The sequence below is a fragment of the Boleophthalmus pectinirostris genome, unplaced genomic scaffold (assembly GCF_026225935.1).
Source record: "Boleophthalmus pectinirostris isolate CB_2022bp ecotype Guang Dong unplaced genomic scaffold, ASM2622593v1 HiC_scaffold_9, whole genome shotgun sequence".
NCBI classification, from domain to species: domain Eukaryota; kingdom Metazoa; phylum Chordata; class Actinopteri; order Gobiiformes; family Gobiidae; genus Boleophthalmus; species Boleophthalmus pectinirostris.
The window spans coordinates 32,872,678-32,893,076 of record NW_026571541.1 but is presented as its reverse complement, the minus strand read 5'-3'; the positions used below and the strand labels follow the sequence as shown (position 1 = coordinate 32,893,076).

At 40.7% G+C, this 20,399-nt stretch overlaps 1 protein-coding gene across 1 annotated transcript in view; it reads right to left on the bottom strand.

Moving 5' to 3' along the window:
* The window catches only part of LOC110174043 (neurobeachin-like), a 783,761-nt gene that overhangs the window by 440,590 nt on the left and 322,772 nt on the right, over positions 1-20,399 (bottom strand). Inside the window, exons 31-34 of the mRNA XM_055166710.1 lie at positions 18,143-18,274; positions 17,868-18,075; positions 1,380-1,454; positions 1,174-1,259 (exon numbers count right to left, since the gene is read on the bottom strand). Of these exons, the coding sequence (XP_055022685.1) occupies positions 1,174-1,259; positions 1,380-1,454; positions 17,868-18,075; positions 18,143-18,274 (501 nt within the window). The remainder of the gene's footprint in view (positions 1-1,173; positions 1,260-1,379; positions 1,455-17,867; positions 18,076-18,142; positions 18,275-20,399) is intronic.

The window sequence follows — 20,399 nt, the reverse complement described above, 5'->3', positions numbered from 1 at the left end:
TTCATTCTTTTTTTTTTTTGGTCATCATAATTACAAGGCTGCTGCATCTCTATAATTCTATTTTGAACTTTCATTGACAATTTAAAACAAACAAACAAACAAAAAATCCTCCATACAACCTTTAATAATTAATGGCTTAATTTCCAAAGAACGTTTTATTCTCTCAACTGAGCAAAGGTTTATGGAGTGAATACATGTTGCCAGGCATCCAAGAGGCTTCAGTCTGGGCAGTGACTTCAGATCCCCGTCAGGACTGAAGACGCTTCTTGGATGAAAGGCGAAGAAATATTCACACAATCATATCTTCTTTTGATTTTTTAGATTTTTTGGTTTATTCCACCGACAGTGAGCTGATTATTAACATTCTATTGCAGTTCTTGTTATTATTATGTCTGTGTTTCTTGAAAGTGTTGACTGCAGGGCTTAACGCTCAATTCAGATTTTTTTGTGAAATCCGATGTTTTCACGAGGTTGTTCACATTTCCAATTAAATGTGACTTGTATGTGACTCCAGTGTGAACGTTAAACGGCCCGAAAGTGTCCCACATGTGACACTGGAGACACGACGACGTCAACCGCAGCGAGCGTGCTCTGTGTTTACAGAAGTTGTCTAAAAATGGACGCAGCATTGAGCACCTGGAGATTTTAAAGTTCCTCTCGTACCGGAGCCAGAACATGAACAACTTACTTGTTTTAAGGAGGAGATTGAGAAGGAGAAGGACGAGGTTTTTGGTCGTGGTGTTTTGTGGGACAGCGGCAGCGACGTCCGTTGAAAGGAACGTGTGGATGTGGAGACGTAGCCAAGAGTGAGTGGTGATGTGCTTCACTTCAGTGACATGAAGTTCATTAACAATTTTCGTATACAGCAAGAACGTTTGTGTACATTTGTCACTTGTTGATAACGTGTAGGTGGATGAATGCGCTTTGGCCGTTCAGACTGAAGTCGCATGTCAAAAGATCAGATATGTATCGGTTTTAGGAGCACATACCCGAGTGGTCTGGGTCGCATTTGAAAAAATCGGATCTGTTTCGTTCAGACTGTCATTAAAAGATCAGATACAGGTCACATAGAGGCCAAAAAATGAGATTTGGGTCACTTCAGGCTGCAGTGTGAACGTAGCATATGAGTCACCATTTTATTCAGAGATTTTCAGAAACAGGTACGTGTCTTACCTGTGGTGTTGATGATGCTCTTGTTTGTGTCAGACACAGAGGGGCCACAGAAGAGACTCCGGGGGCCCCCAGCAGAGAGTCCAGAGTCAAGAGCAAGACCAGAGGCAGGAGCAGAGGCAGGTGCAGAGGCAGGGCAGGTGCAGAGGCAGGAGCAGAGCAGTGCAGAGGCAGGTGCAGAGGCAGCAGAGGCAGGCGCAGGGCTGTGTCCGGTGCTGCTGGAGCTCACAGTGTGGACCGTGGGGCTGCCACAGGACGGCCTCCTCAGCGGCACCATCACACTCCTGCACAACACACACACGCTGACAATTTCAGTCCTGGAGTTGCCAATCTCCACTCAAATAAAGGTAAAAGGAGTTGTTAACTTGAAAACTACCATTTCATGACATCACAAGGTGGAACAGAGCTTTTATTTGAGCTTTGGAGATGTAAACAGATAAACTAAAACACAACTCCAGGTCTGTTTTTTGCAGATGTGTAAAAACATTATAATACGGCTTACATTTCACAAGAATAAATGCTCTGTTATAAGGGACATTTAAAACAGATTGGATTTTGTTTTGATTTAATTGAAAATTTAAATGAACTAAAAATACTGAAACTGAAAAGATATGAATACAAAATATATGGCAAATAAAAATGTACCCATCTTCTCTCTTTCTCTATTTCCCCCGCACGCACTCTGAGGTCGGAGGGCCGGCTCCAGCTCCTGGCCCCCAAAACAAGACTTAAAACCAGACGGGGGACAGGGTCTTTTCTGTGGCCGGCCCCAAACTCTGGAACACTCTGCTCCCACCACGTCCAAACAGCCCCCACAGTGGAGTGTTTTAAATCTCTTCTTAAGACCCACTTTTTATTCTCTGGCTTTTAATATTGTGTATGTTGTGTGGCTTTTTTTTATTTTATTTTATTTTATTTATTTATTTTAATGTATTTATTTTATTTTTTTGGTACTGCTTTATTTATTCATTTATTTATTTTAATTAATTTATTTTATTTTTTTAGTACTGCTTTTATGTATTGATTTTATTATTTTTGTTCACTGATTTTATTATTATTTTATTCTATTAGAGTCTTCATTAAACAATTCTGCAGATTTTTTTCTTTTTAAAGTAAAATGTTTTGCATTGCTATGTGAAGCACTTTGGAAACTGTTTTGTTTGTAAAATGTGCTATACAAATACATTTGGATTGGACTATATGTATGTATGCCCCTGTGTGTAAGTGTAAGTGTGTAAGTTTGTGTGTGTGGATCCCGGAGGAGGAGACATGACCCCAGGCTCAGCTCTGTCACAAGATCAGGTCCACAGCTCTGGTCCCACCACAACACATCATCACACAGCTGTAGTGCTGCTCACCTCCTCCTCAGACACGGGTCAATCATCTGTGTGAGTTATCATTTCCTCCGCCAAGGAGGTTATGTTTTTACCGGCGTTTGTCTGTCTGTTTGTTTGTTTGTTTGTTTGTCTTTTAGCAACATAACTCAAAAAGTTATGGACCGATTTTGATGAAATTTTCAGGATTTGTTGGAAATGTGAAAAGGAAGAACTGATTTCATTTTGGGGGTGATCCGGAAGAAATCCTGGATTCTGGATCACTTTGAAATTTTAGTTAACATTGTGGTAAATGGGGCCAAAAATTTTGTTTCTCAATATCTCGGTTAATTATTGACCAAACCCCATGATTTCATTCATATTCCAAATTGAAAGATACGAGACAAATATTTATGGAAAACACAATTAATATGAGGGGACTGTAGTCCTTGGCGGAGGTCTGTGCTCTCTGAGTGCTTTTCTAGTTATATTCAGTATTCAGCATTTTCAGCTTTGTGAAATTAAACAGATTTGTGTCACACGTTGTTCAGCTTTTTCAACAGTGATAAAACACTGAACACGACGGACAAGTTGTTTCTGTGATAATTTGGTGGTTTGGTTCAAGGTGATTATCAGAAAGCAGAATGAGCCTCACATAAGTCTCAAAGCTGAAATCCAGCTGGTTAAAACCTAAAATGCGTCTCTTTGATCTGACCCCAGCACATGAGTCAGTGCTAGTGCAGCCTCTGCGTCAGTGCTAGTGCAGCCTCTGCAGCACAGGGAGGGAATTCTGGAGGTTGAGATTTCACATGAGGCCCGTCCATAAACTGAGAATGAGACAAACTTGTGTGTGTTTGTATCTGCAGGTTGAGGCTCTGGAGACACAGATTTAGCTGTGATTGTGAAACATTTTTAAAAGAGTAAGAGCACGGGCTGATTTAAAAGGTCACTCAGCTGTAACACCTTGTAATATCTGGACCAAAAGCTGAAACTTCTGAAAGTTCCAGACTTTGGAAGACAATATTGACTATATTTGTGTTAAATGACTGTCTGCACATTGCTTTGTTTATAAAAGGGACAAACTGTATTCAAATGCAAAATTGCGATCGATCAATATGACAAAAAGTTTATTCCTCACTTTGTTCACACATTGGAGCGTCCTAAATGAGTTAGGACATTACATCAACAACATCAGCATGCTAAACCACACACTACTGTTATTATTAAAATACATTTAAGACAAACACAAACACACAAAAGGAAACATGAGATTTGGTATGAATTGTTTTATTGTTTTTGTGTATTTTATTCTTTAGTTTATTTAAATAATAAATAAACTAAAAATAAAATATTTTTTTGTAAAATTGTTTATTTTTTGAGAAGTTAATGCATTTAAACACATTTCAACAGAAACGTTCTTTCCACTGAAATGGCATTAAATACATCTTCTTATCAGTTGATGGTCAACTGAAACACCCTCCTCAGCCTCCAGAAGAAGTGTGACAGGGTGGACTTGCGGCGCGTGTGGAAGGCTCTCAGCTCGCTGTTGACATGGGTCACAACTGCTGCCTCAAAACGTGCAGTATCTTCTGCTGAAGCTGCCCTAAAAAGACGGTCCAAGACGAGCCGTACTGCACTTTTAGTTGTTTTGGCCACTTTTTTGCCAATTTTCTTCAAATCTTTAAGGCTGATCTCATCATCTCCAACTACAACGATGTGCTCCTGGATCTTTTGGTGTAACTCAGCAGCCATCAGGACGTGATCCTGTTTGGTTATTTTGGCCATTTTGAAAATGCGTTTGAGACAAGCCTCTGTGAGGATGTGGGACACTCCATGTCCACAGGAGGGAGCAGGTGGGCTGATCGTCTCTGTTTTGGTTTCCAGAGGAGAGGACATTTCGTCTGTTTGTTGATGCAGGGTGTGGTCTGGTGGACTCACTTCCCTCTCGTCCTCTGGCTCATGAGCAGTGACACTTGGTGCTGGTGAAGTGCAGCTCTGGTGCTCTTCAGGCAGAGCTGGACTCAGGCTGCAGACATCTTCACTCTGCTCTTGGTGAGTGGTGGTTTGGTCTTTGATGTCGTCATTTTCTGCAGTAACTCCAGTGAAGGCAAACTGGGACAGGTCTTCCACAGGGAGCACCTGTAGTTCCTCTGACGCAGGTTGCACTTCCTCCTGGAGCTCGTCATTCCCTTGGCTCAGGGATGTGGAGTCCTGGGACACATCAGGTACCTGCTGTTGGATTTCTGCAGGTGTCTGTTCCAGGACATTTTCAAAATGAATTTCTTGTGGAAATTCTGTTATTTCCTGAGGCTCTGGAGATATTTCTTCAGTTTCTAGAGTCGTTTCCTCCTCTACCAGTTTGACCGAGCTACTCTGTGAAACAACTGGGGCAGCTTCAGCTTCAGACTGGTTTTCTTCTGGTGTATCCTCCAGAAGTCCACTCGTCACAGTGATGGTCTCTTCTGCTGGGCTGGTGACATCCTGTGCATGTGAGTGCTCTTCAGACACAGGGGTCACTGGTTTGATCTCCTCAGACTCAGGACGGGTGAGGAAGGCTCTCAGCTCGGTGTTGAGATGGGCCAGAATAGCTGCTTCTAAAGGTGCAGTATCTACTGCACAAACAGCTCTCAAGAGGGCGTGAGGGGAGTCATACTCCACTTCGATATTTTTGGCTGCACTTTTGGCAATTTCTTCTAGGTCCTCAAGGCTGATATCAGCATCTCCATCAACAATGACGTGCTCCTGAATCTTTCTTTGAATCTCCTCAGCCATCAGACTGTGGTCCATGTTGACCACTTTTAAAGTGTGTTTGACACAAGCCTCTGTGAGGATGTGTGGTGCTCCATGTCCACAGGAGGGTGCAGGCGAGTCGATCATCTCCTCTGGTGGGACAGGATCTTCTGCTGGACTGACAGGGTCTATTGGGCTGGAAACTTCCTGTGGAGATGGAACCTGTGCAGGACTGGGCTCCTCTGGTGAAATCCACTGAAACCGTTTGTGGCGTCAGTTTGTTCTCCTCTTTTAAAGTTTTCCTTCTTTGCTCTAAAAGCCCGCTGGAGTTCCAGCTTGTACAGCTGCTGCTGCCGGACAACATGCTGCTGGAACTCATGTTCTTGGGCAGGGTGCATCTTTGGGTTGTGTTGTTCCATTCAACTCCTTATACCCCATCATCTCCAGCATTTTGTGAGCTGCTTTGACCTTGGCTGCTTTCTTGTTGGAGGCCATTCCCTGGCAGGACATCTGGCCCACTCTTACCTCCACACAGAAGGTGGTGCTGTAGGCGTTGCGCTGCACAAACGAGACCACCCTGAATTCAGGAGCTCTCTGCCTCCTCACATCCAGTATTTCTGAGAGGGCGGTGATCGGATTCTTGTTATAAAAGTAGAATGGACGTTCCACAGGGTCCACCAGATCTACGTGGGGTTTCTCCCAATATGGAGTCACATTCTGTGGCACTGGGAGCTGCTTCAGCTCCTCCACCACTTTCTTGGCTGCATCTAGTTTAGCCTTTTGTTTTGTGGGTCCAAAGCCAAAGCCAACATAGTTTCCCGCTCGTACTTCAGCGTGGAAGGTTCTTCTATGGGCTTGGCCGTCTTCTTGTACGTCAAAACTGGACGTGCAGATCGTGCAACGCAGCAAGATCATATAAACGCGTCAAGTCTGATTTGTAAACCTCCGTAGGTCTTTCTGCTTCCATCTTGTAGATCGTAGTAGTCGCCATCGAGTAACGTGTCTGTTTGTGTCTCTCGTCTTCTGGCGGCGTCTCACTTATACAAAACCAGAGATGTGTCCAGCTTTGAAGTGTGATGTCATGAAGCATGGAATGTCGTTGGCACACGGCGACGACCAATGGGACTTGAAGAGAAGGAGAATGTTGACTGTTGCCGTAGCAACGTAGAACTCCAGACATTTGCCCCGTTTACACGAGAGCTTTAATTCCAATTAAAAATAATTTAATTTGGAATAAACTTGACAAGATTTTAAGTAGTAAAAATATAATGTTCGGTATGTTTTAGTGAAATGGGTCGTCATACGCACTTCAACAATACTGCAATAAAAATCCTAACGTGAAATGAATATCGTGACAGTATAGGGTAAGTGAGGAATAGCTTTGGACCACAGTAAACTAATATATTTTTCACATTTTAAGACAACATGGCCAAAATATATAAACAAAATCTACACACAGGCACAAAACTTCCCAGAATACAAATATATTTCAGGCTATGTAGACTGAACCATTCCAAACACACATCTGTACTTCCCCTGGACCTCTCATTGAGCAAACACGGAGCCGGCGTATGAATAATGCACGGCCCGGCCCTCATGAATCATGCACAGAGCAGCTTACATATTTTATTAATAGGATTGTCTTAATTGAGTCGTGCAGAATAGAGCAGGGATTAATCTTGGCATGAATATGAATGCGGTGAGGGGCTGAGGGAGGCCGGAGGAGCTGGAGAAATAGTTCCTTTACAAATGCTACACGCAGAGGAGGGATACGGACCAACACAGCTGCGCTACTCCACAGGCAGAGCGTTAATTTAATCAAAGGCAATTAGTATGGAGCGATAGCAAATAAGTGTTTCAGAGACGAGAGAAAGATTTGTACTGTAATACTCGGGATTTGAAATGTGAAATAGTGTTTATATGTAAAAAAGATTATTTAAATTGTCGCTATTTCCCAAGGGCGTAGATAAGTTACTTGATTAAAAGATTAGTTATGTAATTTTATTTACTTTTCATATGATTCACACTGCAAAAAACAAACAGCTGAGAGTCTGGGCAGGTCCAAAATAAGTGAGAGGTGGTTTCATTTTTCAGTTTGTGTCCATTGCCCTTCTAAGGTGATTCTTTAGCGGATAACAACGATGTAGAAGTTTGTAACAGATTTCCCTTTGCTTGTTGGTGATGAGATATTTGTGAGGTCATGTCCGTACATTTTTTCCATGGAATATTGTCAATAGAGTCCGGCTGCACGAGTAGGGCTTCGTTTGGGAGGTGCACTTGTGGTGATGTTCGCTCTTTTTCCGTGGTGACTCATTATAAGGCAAGTTTAATTGAAAATGAAGCAACGTACAGTAAAATCTGGACTATTGAGCGCCGCATCAACTAAATTTTAACTAAATTTTAAAATTGTACATGTATAGACCGCATCTGAATATAAGCCGCAGGTGTCCACGTCTTCAAGAACGTTTTCAGGTTCGGGTCGTCTGCTTTTATCGCCTCCGAAAGCTTTTGTCGTCTTTTTGCCACGCTGCCGTTGTCAAAATCTCACTGTCGACTCACTGACGTCGAGCTCACGTGCAGCAGCTCTGTTTCCTTCTTCCACAGCCGCATCAATCGTCTTTAACTTAAAAGCTGCATCGTCTGCGTTTCTTCGTGTGTTTTCCATGAGGAGAATGTGTGTATGAAGCGCAAAATAACTGTTCAAAATACAGTTAAACTCGCATCTTCCTCGGCACATCACCCCCATCTCTCCCCGCGCATGTCTCCTGCAGAAAGAGTCGCTGTCATGTCTGTGTCATGTCAGTGTCTTGGAGGATTTCAGCAGATTTCTGACTCTCTCTGGGTCGGGGATAGTTGTATCGATCAGGCGAGTGGATGTCTGGTTACGTATATATGAATGAACAATGTGCCAAACAAAGAATCCGTCCACATATTCGCCGCGTCGTTTTATCAGCCGCAGGGTTCAAAGTGTGAGAAAAAAAAGTAGCATCTTATAGTCCAGAAATTACAGTAATTTCCTTTTGAGAGGTTTTTCAAAGTTTGGTGCACAGCGTCTTCAATCACGCCTGCTCAAGCCGACATCTTCAGGCGCTGGTCCTGTTCTGCCGCTTCCCCAGTTTAGGCTCCTGGCTCCACTAATGACATCACTCTGTTACAGCCAATGAAATAACCTGTTGTCATATCACTGAAATACAACTCAGAAGGTCAAAATCTGAACTAAAACGTGTTACATTAATACTCTTGAGTTCGGAAAAATATCAGAATACATTTATATTTTTTATTTATTAAAATAAAATGGCAAATATTGGTAGGGACTATGTTGTCTTCCCCAAATATTAGACACGCTTGCTATTTCCTGATATAAGTTATAATGTTGTTTTCTTATCACAAACAGACCTGGAGTTACGTTTTGTTTCATCCACACATGGTTAACACACAAATCCTGCATATTTAGGCTGAGCTCTTCTCTTAAACTGAAAACACTCTGCTCCACATCCACACATCTTCACTAGAATCATTTGGATAATTTCAGCCCTGGAGTTGCCAAGCTGTACTCTCTCTTAAAGGTTGTATGGAGGATTTTTTTTTTGTTTCAAGTTGTCAATGATAGCATTATAGAGGTGCAGTAGCCTTGTAATTATGATGACCAAAAAAAAGAGAATAAAAATTCATCAACTCTGGACGTGGTGGGGCTAAACATTTGCCAATAGATAACGACACTGCCTTGTTATCTGTGAGCTGACAGGCTGTCAATCAATCTCCCTACGTTTCTAGCGTAACTGACTTGCCTGCGCCGCCGGTACGTGGTTTACGTACGACTGTCACGCAGTCCACAGACGCAAGACGCTGTTTACTCCACCAACGCAACAGTTCTTAGCGGCTTTTTTTGACCTATATCTTCCTCGCAGTTAGCACAAAGTTTGTTGCAATGGTGACAAGAATCCAGGAGCAGTTCGCCACAAAAGAAAGTCCCTTTTTGAGGTCGCTGAAAGAAGAAGACAAGGGGAAAAGCAGCGAAGCCAAACTAAGGTGATTCTTGAAGATTCATTCCAGCGATGGCGCGACTGAAGCAGACGCAGGGTCTAAAGACTGACGCACTGGTCCACAAATTACTCCTGGACAGGAAACTTCTGCTTATTATGAAAACGTACTTTATTTCCAAGAGCTAGACAAACGTTTTTCAGGACACGAAAGCGATATCCTATGTCTGAAAACGTAATTTTCAAGGCAAAGAAAGAGTCCGCTTGCTGCTGCATGTTGTAGCTAGTTCATTCGCACTGAATCTCCGCGCACTCTTCTCTGCACCCCTTTCCTGCTCCTCTCCCGGCTGCCCGATCCGCTCTTCCCCCTGCTCCTCACTTCTCCGGGCACGGAATCTCCGCGCACGCCGCTCCCCTCTCCCCTCTCTCTCTCTCTCTCCTCTCCTCTCCCTCCCCGCTCCTCACTTCTCTGTCTTGCCTAACCAACACTGTAGTTAGTTGTTTACAAGTCATGTGCAGTGCACCGGCTGTAAACAAACCTGTTTCTGGCGTAAGGAGGAGGCAGGAGGAGGCAGGAGGAGGCAGGAGGAGGCGTTTCTACGTAGGGAGCTGTAGGGGAGGGGGGGTGGTTTCACGCATGCGCAACATTTGAAAAAGGACAAACAGTCGCTGGATTTCTCGTTCCTTGGAAAATCCTCTATACAACCTTTAAGCTATAAACACTTAAATCTATCAGAAAATGAGTGAAAAATAGAAAAAATATCTGTCCATGCTGCAAGATCATTTTACTCGACATCTTAAAATAAACGACCTCTAGACTAGAATTAAGAAGTTTCAGAACAAGTAAGTAGATAATAAATCTGAAAACAAGATGAATCACCTGATATAAGTTTTAAAATCTTGTCTAGATCAGAGAAATTATTAGTGCACAGATTAGACTCCTTATAAGCCAACATTACAAACATAACCATGATAAACTTATTTACAGTTTGGTGAGATTGTGCTTTAATGCAGAGGCCACATAATAAACTTCAAATATCTAAGCTCAGCGTAGAGGAATAAAAAGCTGGATATGTTTTTACACCGCTTAGATTTTCAAGTTCTTTTATTGGTTTATAAAGCTCTCAACAGTCTTAGTCCTATTTATTTATCTGCCTTTATAAAATTCTTTTAACTGTCTCAAGAGTCCAAGCTGAAACTCACGGTGAGGCGACACTCAGTTTTTACAGCCCCTGTTTGTGGAACATTTGTCTCCCTGAGGATCTGACTGCGAGTGTTCATATTTTAAACTCAAAATCTATCTTTTTAATTTAGCTTTTAATTGAAAATGTTACTTGTTTTAAATTCAATTATTATTTTATTCAGTGTTGATCTAATTTTAGCTCTCCACTTTTTAGTATAACCTTTTTACGTTTTATGTTTCTGTCTAAATTGCTGCTACATTTCAAATGTATGAAAAGTGCTATTGAAATAAAGATTGACTGATATCAGCGTGTACTGAAAGATCAACCTTCAACATGTTATATTGCTGCATTTTGTTGTGCTCGGGACTCGGGAAAAACCAACCTCCACCTCGAGAAAGTGCGATGGAACGGCCAATCAAATAGGGGTTCCAAAATACACTAAGAGGAATTAAAAACGCAACAAAGTTAAATGCCAAATTATTTTGAATAAAAAACTTTTTACACGAAAACCGTTTTGTTTACGATCAGTCGTGGGTTATGAAACAATGGAACCACACCTTTCAGCCCAAAGAACAAAATAACGTGCCAATCCCTGCTTTTCAATGTGTGAGTCGTAAGGACATTGTTTGAAAACTTTTGATGAGTTCTTTCGATGATTTGAGCTCAGCTGGTGAAGGCTTTAAAAACCCGGAGGAAAAATGAAAGACACACGGTCATCACGCCACGCTTAGCAAACGAGAGAGAGCAGGCCGTTGGTATGCTCAGATGCGTCCACATATCGCACGCATCTGTCAGGATTAGGGATGGGCATTCGATGACATTTTCTTAATCGATTGTCGGAAGAATTAACGATCGATTATCGATTAATCGTTAACGTTTTTATATTAAAATGATCATCATTATTATTACTATCTGCACTACTAATCTGCATAAATAAATTCAACTTTACGACATATAAACCGTAACGACTCTAGAGCCACATCAGCCCGTTTGACATTATAATGTGTTTAATTCAGTTTTGTGCAACTCTCACAGAAACGAAACTTAAAACCGCATCGCTAATTTGCATAAACTAAGCGAAGATAAAACTACAGCTCTTGTTTCGCTGATGCGTTCAACTTCTGTCGGATTAAAAGACATGACTCAGGTGAATACAGGTTAGTGTGACCATATTTGCGTTTGTTCAAAACCAGGACACCGTACGGGGGGAGGGAGGTGGGGACTCGTCATCGACATTGCGCGACTCTCACCTGGTAAAACTTTTCCCACTGGACACCAGAAACATATGTGCTGCTTTGTTCACTGTGCACATGGACTCACACTTGTCCCGAACGCAACGGAAAGTGTGGAATTTCTTGTACAAATCATCATTAAATACACATTTGTGCTTCGGTACGTTGCAGACTGACCCACTGTTTGTGTCTCGCTCCTTCTGATGCAGAGAGACACATGTACAGACCTGTTTGGTCACACTACACACAGCAACCTACATTCGATTTGTCGATTAAAATTAACGTAATCGATGAAATTCTTAATGATCAATTATCGATTAATCGACTAATCATGCCCATCCCTAGTCAGGAGTGTCTGGCCAAAAACAACGTGCAGGTTATGGACTGGCCGCCTTATTCTTCTACCTCTGGGACAATCTGGATCGCCGTGTGCGCCGTCGTATTCCACTTCCAGGAACTGTCGCGGATCTCCGTACTGCTGCTCTCTTGGAAGAGTGGGACGCGATTCCGGTGGCCGAAATCAACGATCTTATCACTTCTATGCCACGACGAGTGCAAGCGTTATTGGATGCAAACGGCGGACACACAAGATATTGACATTTGTTATCTGTGGCTGAATTGTTCTTTTCTGTTTATTTCGATTACCTTTTCTACTGTTGGTTTTGTCCTTTCATGTTCAATATCATTCAAATTTGTAACACCGAATTCATTATTAAATTGAGAAATAATATCGAAAAATTAGACAGTTGCGTTTTTAATGCCTCTTAGTGTACAAACCCGGGCTAGTTCGGTGCAGGCTGAGTCGGATGGATTTCTGAACATGTAATAGTCACACTGCCATAATTGAGTCGACCGACAGCTAATGTTAACTATTAGATTTATTAGCAGGAGCAATACCTGACATTAACTACTCTAGGGATGTAACAATAACCAAAATATTGTGATATCATATCGTCAAAGTTCTCACTATTATATCGTGGACCATCACAATATATCAAGTCTCTTTGCTTAAATTAAGAGTTATGGTGTAGAAATAGCTAAAAAAAAAAAAGAAGGAACTACATATGGGCCCGGTCAAGCAGAAGTAAACAGCAAGGCCAAAAATTCAAGTTAATGCATCTGATATAAAAATGTATTGAACAGATACATATGTACTCTAGTTTATGAAACTGTTGACCTTTTTTCTGTACCAGTTTTGGTTCTAAAGTTCCATACGTTTTTAAACAGACCATGTATGAAACATGGAACAAAAATTATTTCCCAAATTTCAAAGACCTGAAAATCATGTAAATAAATGGATGTATTTCATCATATCTTGTGTTATTCCATCTTTGAACTGTTGATGAAAGGTACATGATTTTTTTTTTTTTAAAATGTATTTAAAATGATAAAAATTTGCTTGGAAGGACTGACATATTTTATAGAAATAGTTTCCTTTCATTTTGAAGTAATATTAAAGTTTCGGAAGAAAAAAAGTTGACAAATTATGTAAAAATACTGCACCTTCTACTTGTTTGCACAATTTTCCCTCCGTTACTTTTCCCTCCGTTACCATGACCTTTCTTAATAAAAAATCTCATGACTCAAAAAGTAAGAGGTTTTTCAACCTAATCTTGTACCATATGGTAGAAAACTATATGAAGCAAATATTCAAACCAGTTTGTTAAGGATATGTAAGTGAGAACCAAGAGTTATCACTGTTTGGATTTATTGCCCAAAAAGTGCTGCATATTTCATTCCCTCCGTTACCGACATGAGTTTTTATTTTTTGTCAACAACTTGAAAGAATATCACAGGTTTAACTTTACCCTGTTGGAGTGTTAACTCTTTCCTACATTCTGATACTTTACTTATTTCAATAGTCCCTCTAGTTTCTGAATAAGAGACATTTGAATGTAAAAAATCTGCCCGTTTCCCTCCGTTACCACTTGACCAGACCCATAGACCATGATCCTTTGCTCCATTTCAGTGCAATCTACCAGAAGAAACAGTTCTAAACACTTTTAAGCACTTTGGATTAAGTCTTCTCAAAGCATTTGGCAAGACATCTAATCCCCTTTTTGCATTTATGGAGTTCGCAAACTTCCGAAGCCCATTTCTCGAGCCGTTTTCCGCTGTTAGGATCCAACAACCACACAATTACAATGTCCGAATCCCAAAACATCACAACCAGAAACAAAAGTGATATGTTTCAAAAGACTTGAAAAGATCGGCTTTGACAATAGATGCATCGCAATGGGAACTCAAAACATGGCGGTTTAAAGCTCCCTTTTTCGGAAAATCCTTCCCAGTATGCATTGCGCGACGACCGGAAGTCCGAAATTCGTGACGCGTGTATTCTCACATAACCACTGAGAAAGTACAGAGCGCACCGTGATCCAGATACTGTCGATACGATATGACAACAAGGCTAAACATGACAAAACGTGAAAACACCTTGAAATAACCATGATTTTTGTATTTCGACCCAATCTCCGGTCCAATGACTCCGTGACGCTCCCTGTTCCCCTGCGCCGCGAGCCCCGCCCTCCGCCGTTTTGATGTTGTCAGTGTGGATCAGGCCTCGCCCGCATCACAATCGCAGGGGCCGTCCCGCCGTGGCAGCTCATTCACGCGCAGCTGGCAAACGATTAGACACACGGAATCAAAGTGGAGCACGCGGCGGACGTTTTGTGTGAAAGACCATCAAAAAAAGAGCGTGGCGGACCGGGGCGTTTGATTGGAGCTGCCAGGTTCCATTAGGGGGCTGAGGGCTGAGGAGGACAGGGGGAGACGGGAGTGTGGCGTCTGGGTAATCTGTCATCAACACCCAGGAGACACCCACCACCCACGGACACCCCCCACCTCGTCCACGAGACCCCCACCTCGTCAACAAGACCCCCACCTCATTCACAAGACCCCACCCCGTCCACGGAGACCCCCACTGGAAAAAAACAACAACAATATCTAGGTTAGTTAAAATGACTTAAATTAAGACAAAAAAAAAACATCACGTTATTTGAGTAGATTCAACTCGACAAGTAAAATTATCTACAAATATCTATCAAGCAACATTAGATTTTTTTGTTTTGTTTCTTATTTTAAGTGCAGCAAGATGTATTTTCATATTTTAAGTACAAAAAGTCTTGTTCCACTGGTAGATATTTTTTCTTGTCAAGTGAAATTTACTCAAAACTTTCTTAATTCAAGTCATCTTAACTTTGCTAGATTTTGTTTTTTGCAGTGCCCACCCCAGCTACGAGACTCCCATCCTGTTCATCCTGAGACCCCACTGGAAAAAAACAATACCTAGGTAAGTTTAAAATGACTTAAATTAAGAAAAAATTACGTTATTTGAGTAGATTCAACTTGAAAAGTAAAATTATCTACCAGTGGAATAAGTGTGTTTTTGTTAATTCAAGCAACATTTGATTTTGTTTTCTTATTTCAAGTGCAAAAAAGTTTCTTATAGTGAGGTGTATTTTCATATTTTAAGTACAAAAAGTCTTGTTCCACTGGCAGATCATTTTTCTTGTCATGTGAAATTTACTCAAATCATGATAAAACTTTAATTCGAGTCATCTTAACTTGGCTAGATTTTGTTTTTTGCAGTGCCCACCTCATCCACAAGAACCCCACTAGAAAAAAAAACAATATCTAGGTAAGTTAAAATGACTTAAATTGAGAAAAAAATGCTTTATTTGAGTAGATTCAACTCAACAAGTAAAATGATCTACCAATGCAATAAGTGTGTTTTTCTTAATTCAGGCAACATTCGATTTTGTTTATTTCAAGTGCAAAAAGTTTCTTATTTTAAGTGTAGCAAGATGTATTTTCATATTTTAAGTACAAAAAGTCTTGTTCCACTGGCAGATCATTTTACTTGTCAAGTGAAATTTACTCAAATCATGCTAAAACTTTCTTAATTCAAGTCATCTTAACTTTGCTAGATTTTGTTTTTTTGCAGTGCCCACCTCATCCACAAGAACCCCAGCCTGCCCACGAGACCCCCACCCGTCCACGAGACCCCAACCCCGTCCACAGAGGACTTGGATATTCATAGCCTGGTTCAGATGGAGGAAATGTCTATTGTTCAGATTAATCACTTTGTGTTGAGTATCTCCAGAGACCAGTTCCTACACTGGCCCAAAAACGTGACAGACTTTGTACAAAAATCGTACAATATACTGTAGTTTCACTGAGTAAATTATTATTGTTATTATCTAATGATGTTGTGGATGAAAAAATGTTAAGAAAAAAAACACAATTTTTCTTCTTTTAAAGTGCCTGATATTACCCTGTTACCCTGTTGTTGGTTGTAATGGTGTTTTCTCGTCACAAACAGACCTGGAGTTGTGATTTGTTTCATTCACACAAGTTTAACACACAAACTCTGCAGATTTAGACTAAGTTCTTCTCTCAAATAGAAAACACTCCGTTCCGCTTTGTTTTTCATCTTCACACACCTTCACTAGAATCATTTGGATGATTTCAGCCCTCGAAATTGCCAATCTCTACTGAACTAAAGACAAAACGTGAAACGCTAACCCTTCATGACATCACAAGGTGAAACAGAACATTTTGAGCTTTGGGCATGTCGACAGACTAAGTAACCAGGATTACTCAAACATTTGTGAATAAAACAAAATTACAACTCCTGGTTTGTTTTTGAGGCGGTAACAACATTAAAACATGGCTTAAAGATCACAAGAGTCAATTTTGTTTAATATAAGACCTTTAAAATATAAATACGCTAAACAAGCTCAATTTTGCTAAAGAATTTTAAAATTGTGAATTAATAAATTGCCACTGTGGTAAAATGGAGTGTATTTCTGTACGTACATGTTAGAAAATATGAAATTTCTGAGCAGGTGTCCAAAATACGTCTCCTTACACCAACAAGAAGTGTTGTAAGTGGCACTAATCGAGACTAAGACCTGTCCGAGACTACAGGGTCCTGACACCAGGACAAGACCAAGAGCTCTGAGGGCCGAGACCAAGACAAGAACGTGACTTTTAAAGGTTGAGACTGAGACAAGACCAAGACCACGGCCCATCGAGACCAAATTGAGACCGTCTTAGTAATTTTCAACATTTATTTTTATTTTACAGTAATTTTGGCACAAATATATCAATGTTTTTATACCCGCACACCGGTACAAATTAATTGCCAACAGCAGTGGCCGTAATGAAATATGATCACACTCGACGAGTGTCAGACCTCAAGTCCGGGACAAGACTGAGTCCAAGCGCCTTCAAGACCGAGACAAGACCGAGTATAAAGCGCCTTCAAGACCGAGACAAGACCGAGTATAAAGCGCCTTCAAGACCGAGACAAGACCGAGAGCGCCTTCAAGACCGAGACAAGACCGAGTATAAAGCGCCTTCAAGACCGAGACAAGACCGAGTATGCGCCTTCAAAACCGAGACCAAGAAGCGCCTTCAAGACCGAGACAAGAGCGCCTTCAAGACCAAGAGTGAGACAAGACCGAGTTAAAGTGCCTTCAAGACCGAGACAAGACCGAGTCCAAGCGCCTTCAAAACCAAGAAAGATCCAAGAGCCTTCAAGACCGAGACAAGACCGACAAGAAGCGCCTTCAAAACCGAGACAAGATGAGACAAGACCGAGTCCAAGCGCCTTCAAGACCGAGACAAGACCGAGTCCATGCGCCTTCAAAACCAAGACCAAGAGTGAGACAAGACCGAGTCCAAGCGCCTTCAAGAACGAGACAAGACCGAGACAAGACGCCCAAAACCGAGACAAAGAGAGACAAGACCGAGTCCAATGCGCCTTCAAAACCGAGACAAGAGTGAGACGAGTCCAGCGCCTTCAAACCGAGACCAAGACCGAGACAAGACCGAGTCCAAGTGCCTTCAAAACCGAGAGCAAGAAAGAGACAAGACCAAGTCCAAGCACCTTCAAGACCGAGACAAGACCGAGTCCAAGTGCCTTCAAGACCGAGACAAGACTAAGTCCAACTGCCCTTGAGTCTGAGATGAGACCAAGAAAAAAAATGGTCTACAACACTACCAACTAGCACAGGGGTCTCTGGTCTGTAGAGCTGAAAAGTCTGATTAATGACGTAAAGATGTAGTGTGTAACTTTTCTGGAGGGGGTCTGCTACCTGCTTGTCTCCATGGTGATGTTATTACTTTGCCTGTGATGTTCTACAGTATGACATTAAACAAATAGATCTTACATTTATTTGCGCGTGAAAGAATAAGAACTTAAATGACAAAAACATATATGTACGTATGTGTTTAATGTAATATTCTCACCTGTCAAATGAGTGGAAGTGCACGGACGTCCCTGGTGCGTCCTGGGCCCTCAGCGCGCGCTCACTGCAGGACAGAGGCTCTTGTCCCGTCTCCACTCCGTCCACAGGGGGCGCCACCAGGCTCCTGAGGATCTCCTTCACGCTGGGGCCTCGGCTGGTGAGACCGACGCCGGAGGAAGAGGAGGAGGAGCAGGAGGACGGGGAGGGGCCTTCAGAGGAGAGGGGGACAGGGAGGAGAGGGGGGAGAGGGACGACAGGGGGGAGAAGAGCTCACACAAAGGCCCCGTCGTCCCGTTGAGGAGCCCGGGCCCCCGCTCCTCTCTGCTCCCGGGGCCGAGCGCTGGAGGTGGGACGAGACGTGGTGGGCGGGGTCAGAGGATCCAGGCAGCTCCCTCCGGCTCTCACAGGCTGCAGATCGACACGAGTTTAAGCACAAGTCGCACATAAAGTCATTCAAAGTGTTTTACAGAATAAGAAACACATTAAAATCACAATACAAACAAATCAAAACTTAAATAATTATCATTAAATTAAAAAAGAGAAAGAAAGACATTAAATGGGAGAGAATAAGAGAGAAGAGAGCAAAATGGAGAAAGAATGTTTCAGAGTTGTTTAGTAAAGTACAGCGTGCTAGAGTGAGAGTAAATAACAAATAATTTCTCAAGTAGAAAAAAAAGTTTTTGTTTTTTTTTAAGTGGAGGTGAGGTGAAAAACTACTTGAGTACAGCCTAACTCTGTACATTTTATTTTATTTTGGTTTATTTTATTTAAATTTCTTTTCATTTTCTTTTATTTATTTTTATTTTGTTTCTGTTTTCTTTTTATTTTATGTATTCATTTATTTTATTTTACTTATTTATGCTTTTATTTGCTTTTACTGTTTTATTGTTTTAGGATTATTTTAGCAATTTAATTGTTTTTGTCTTGCAGCATTTTGGAAACTTTTTTTGTAAAATGCACTAAAAATAAATAAAATAAACTGTGGATTTGGATTTGAATGTAAAATATGATTTGTGTATTTTGAATTATATGTAATTTGAACAAGAATATAAATAATGTGCAACAATGATATTAAAAAAAATAAAAATTTCAAGGTAAAATGTAAAACTGTTTAGTAAATATTTGATTATAATGTAGAAATTTCCAGAATCCACAAATGTTTGTCATTCAAACATTCAAACAAAAATGTTGTTACCTCATCCAAAACATACATGGTGTTTTTTTTTTTTTTTTTTTTTTAAATAATTACATATTTGAGTAATGCTAATCTATTATCTGTCTACATCTTCAAAGCTCAAAACACTCTGTTTCACCTTGTGATGTCCTGTAGTGTTAGTTTTCAAGTTAATAGCTACATTTTACTTTTACTTCAGTAGAGATGGATAATTCCAGGGCTGAAATCATCCAAATGATTCTAGTGAAGTTGTATGTAGTTTAAAAACAAAGTGGAGCACTTCCTGTTTTACCACATGACATCACAAGGTGAACAGAGTGTTTTCAGTTTGAGAGAAGAACTCAATGTGTTAAACGTGTGTGAATGAAACAAAACAACTTCAGATATGTTTGTGATGAGGAAATTATAACATAAAATGTAGTTTTGTTTTGGGGGATTTTTTTGAAAAAAAATTGAATATTTCCAAACAGAAATGGTCTATCTTCTTATTTTATTTATGTATTTATTTATTCATTCATTCAAAGATAGCCCCTTGAGATGATCCACAGCAAGGCTCATAAATATATTTAAAGTTATGATAAAGTTCACAAATTAAATTCTCACTTAAAAAAAAAAAGATGGAGGAAATGTGTACTGTTCATATTAATCACTTTGTGTTGAGTATCTCCAGAGACAAGTCCCAAGACATGCCCAAAAACGTAACATACTTTGTAGAAAAATCATACAAGATACTGTAGTTTCACTGAGTAATTTCATCTTATCTAATGATGTTGTGGATGAAAAATTGTTAAGATAAAACACAATTTTTGCTTTTAAAGGACCGATATTCCCCTGTTTTCTGATCTCTGTTACAACAAACAGACCTGGAGTTCTGTTTTGTTTCGTTCACACTTGTTTAACACACAAACTTATATATTTAGACTGATTTCTTCTCAAACACAAAACACTCCCTCCCACTTGTGATGTCATGTAGTAAAACAGAAAGTGCTCCACTGTGTTTTTACACTCCACACAACTTCACTACAATCAGTTGAATAATTTCAGCCTCAGAATTCCCAATCTCTACTGAACAAAAAGGAGCAGATGACTTTTTCACTTTCAGAAATTTTAGTGCTGTTCTCCTGCTAGTACAATAACTGCTACTACAACAACTACACTAACTACTACTACAACTGCAACTACTACAACTGCAACTACTACAACTGCAACTACTACTACTGCAACTACTACAACTACTACTACTACTACTGCAACTACTACTACTGCAACTACTACTACTGCAACTACTGATACTACTACTACAACTACTACAACTGCAACTACTACTACTGCAACTACTACTACTACTGCAACTACTAC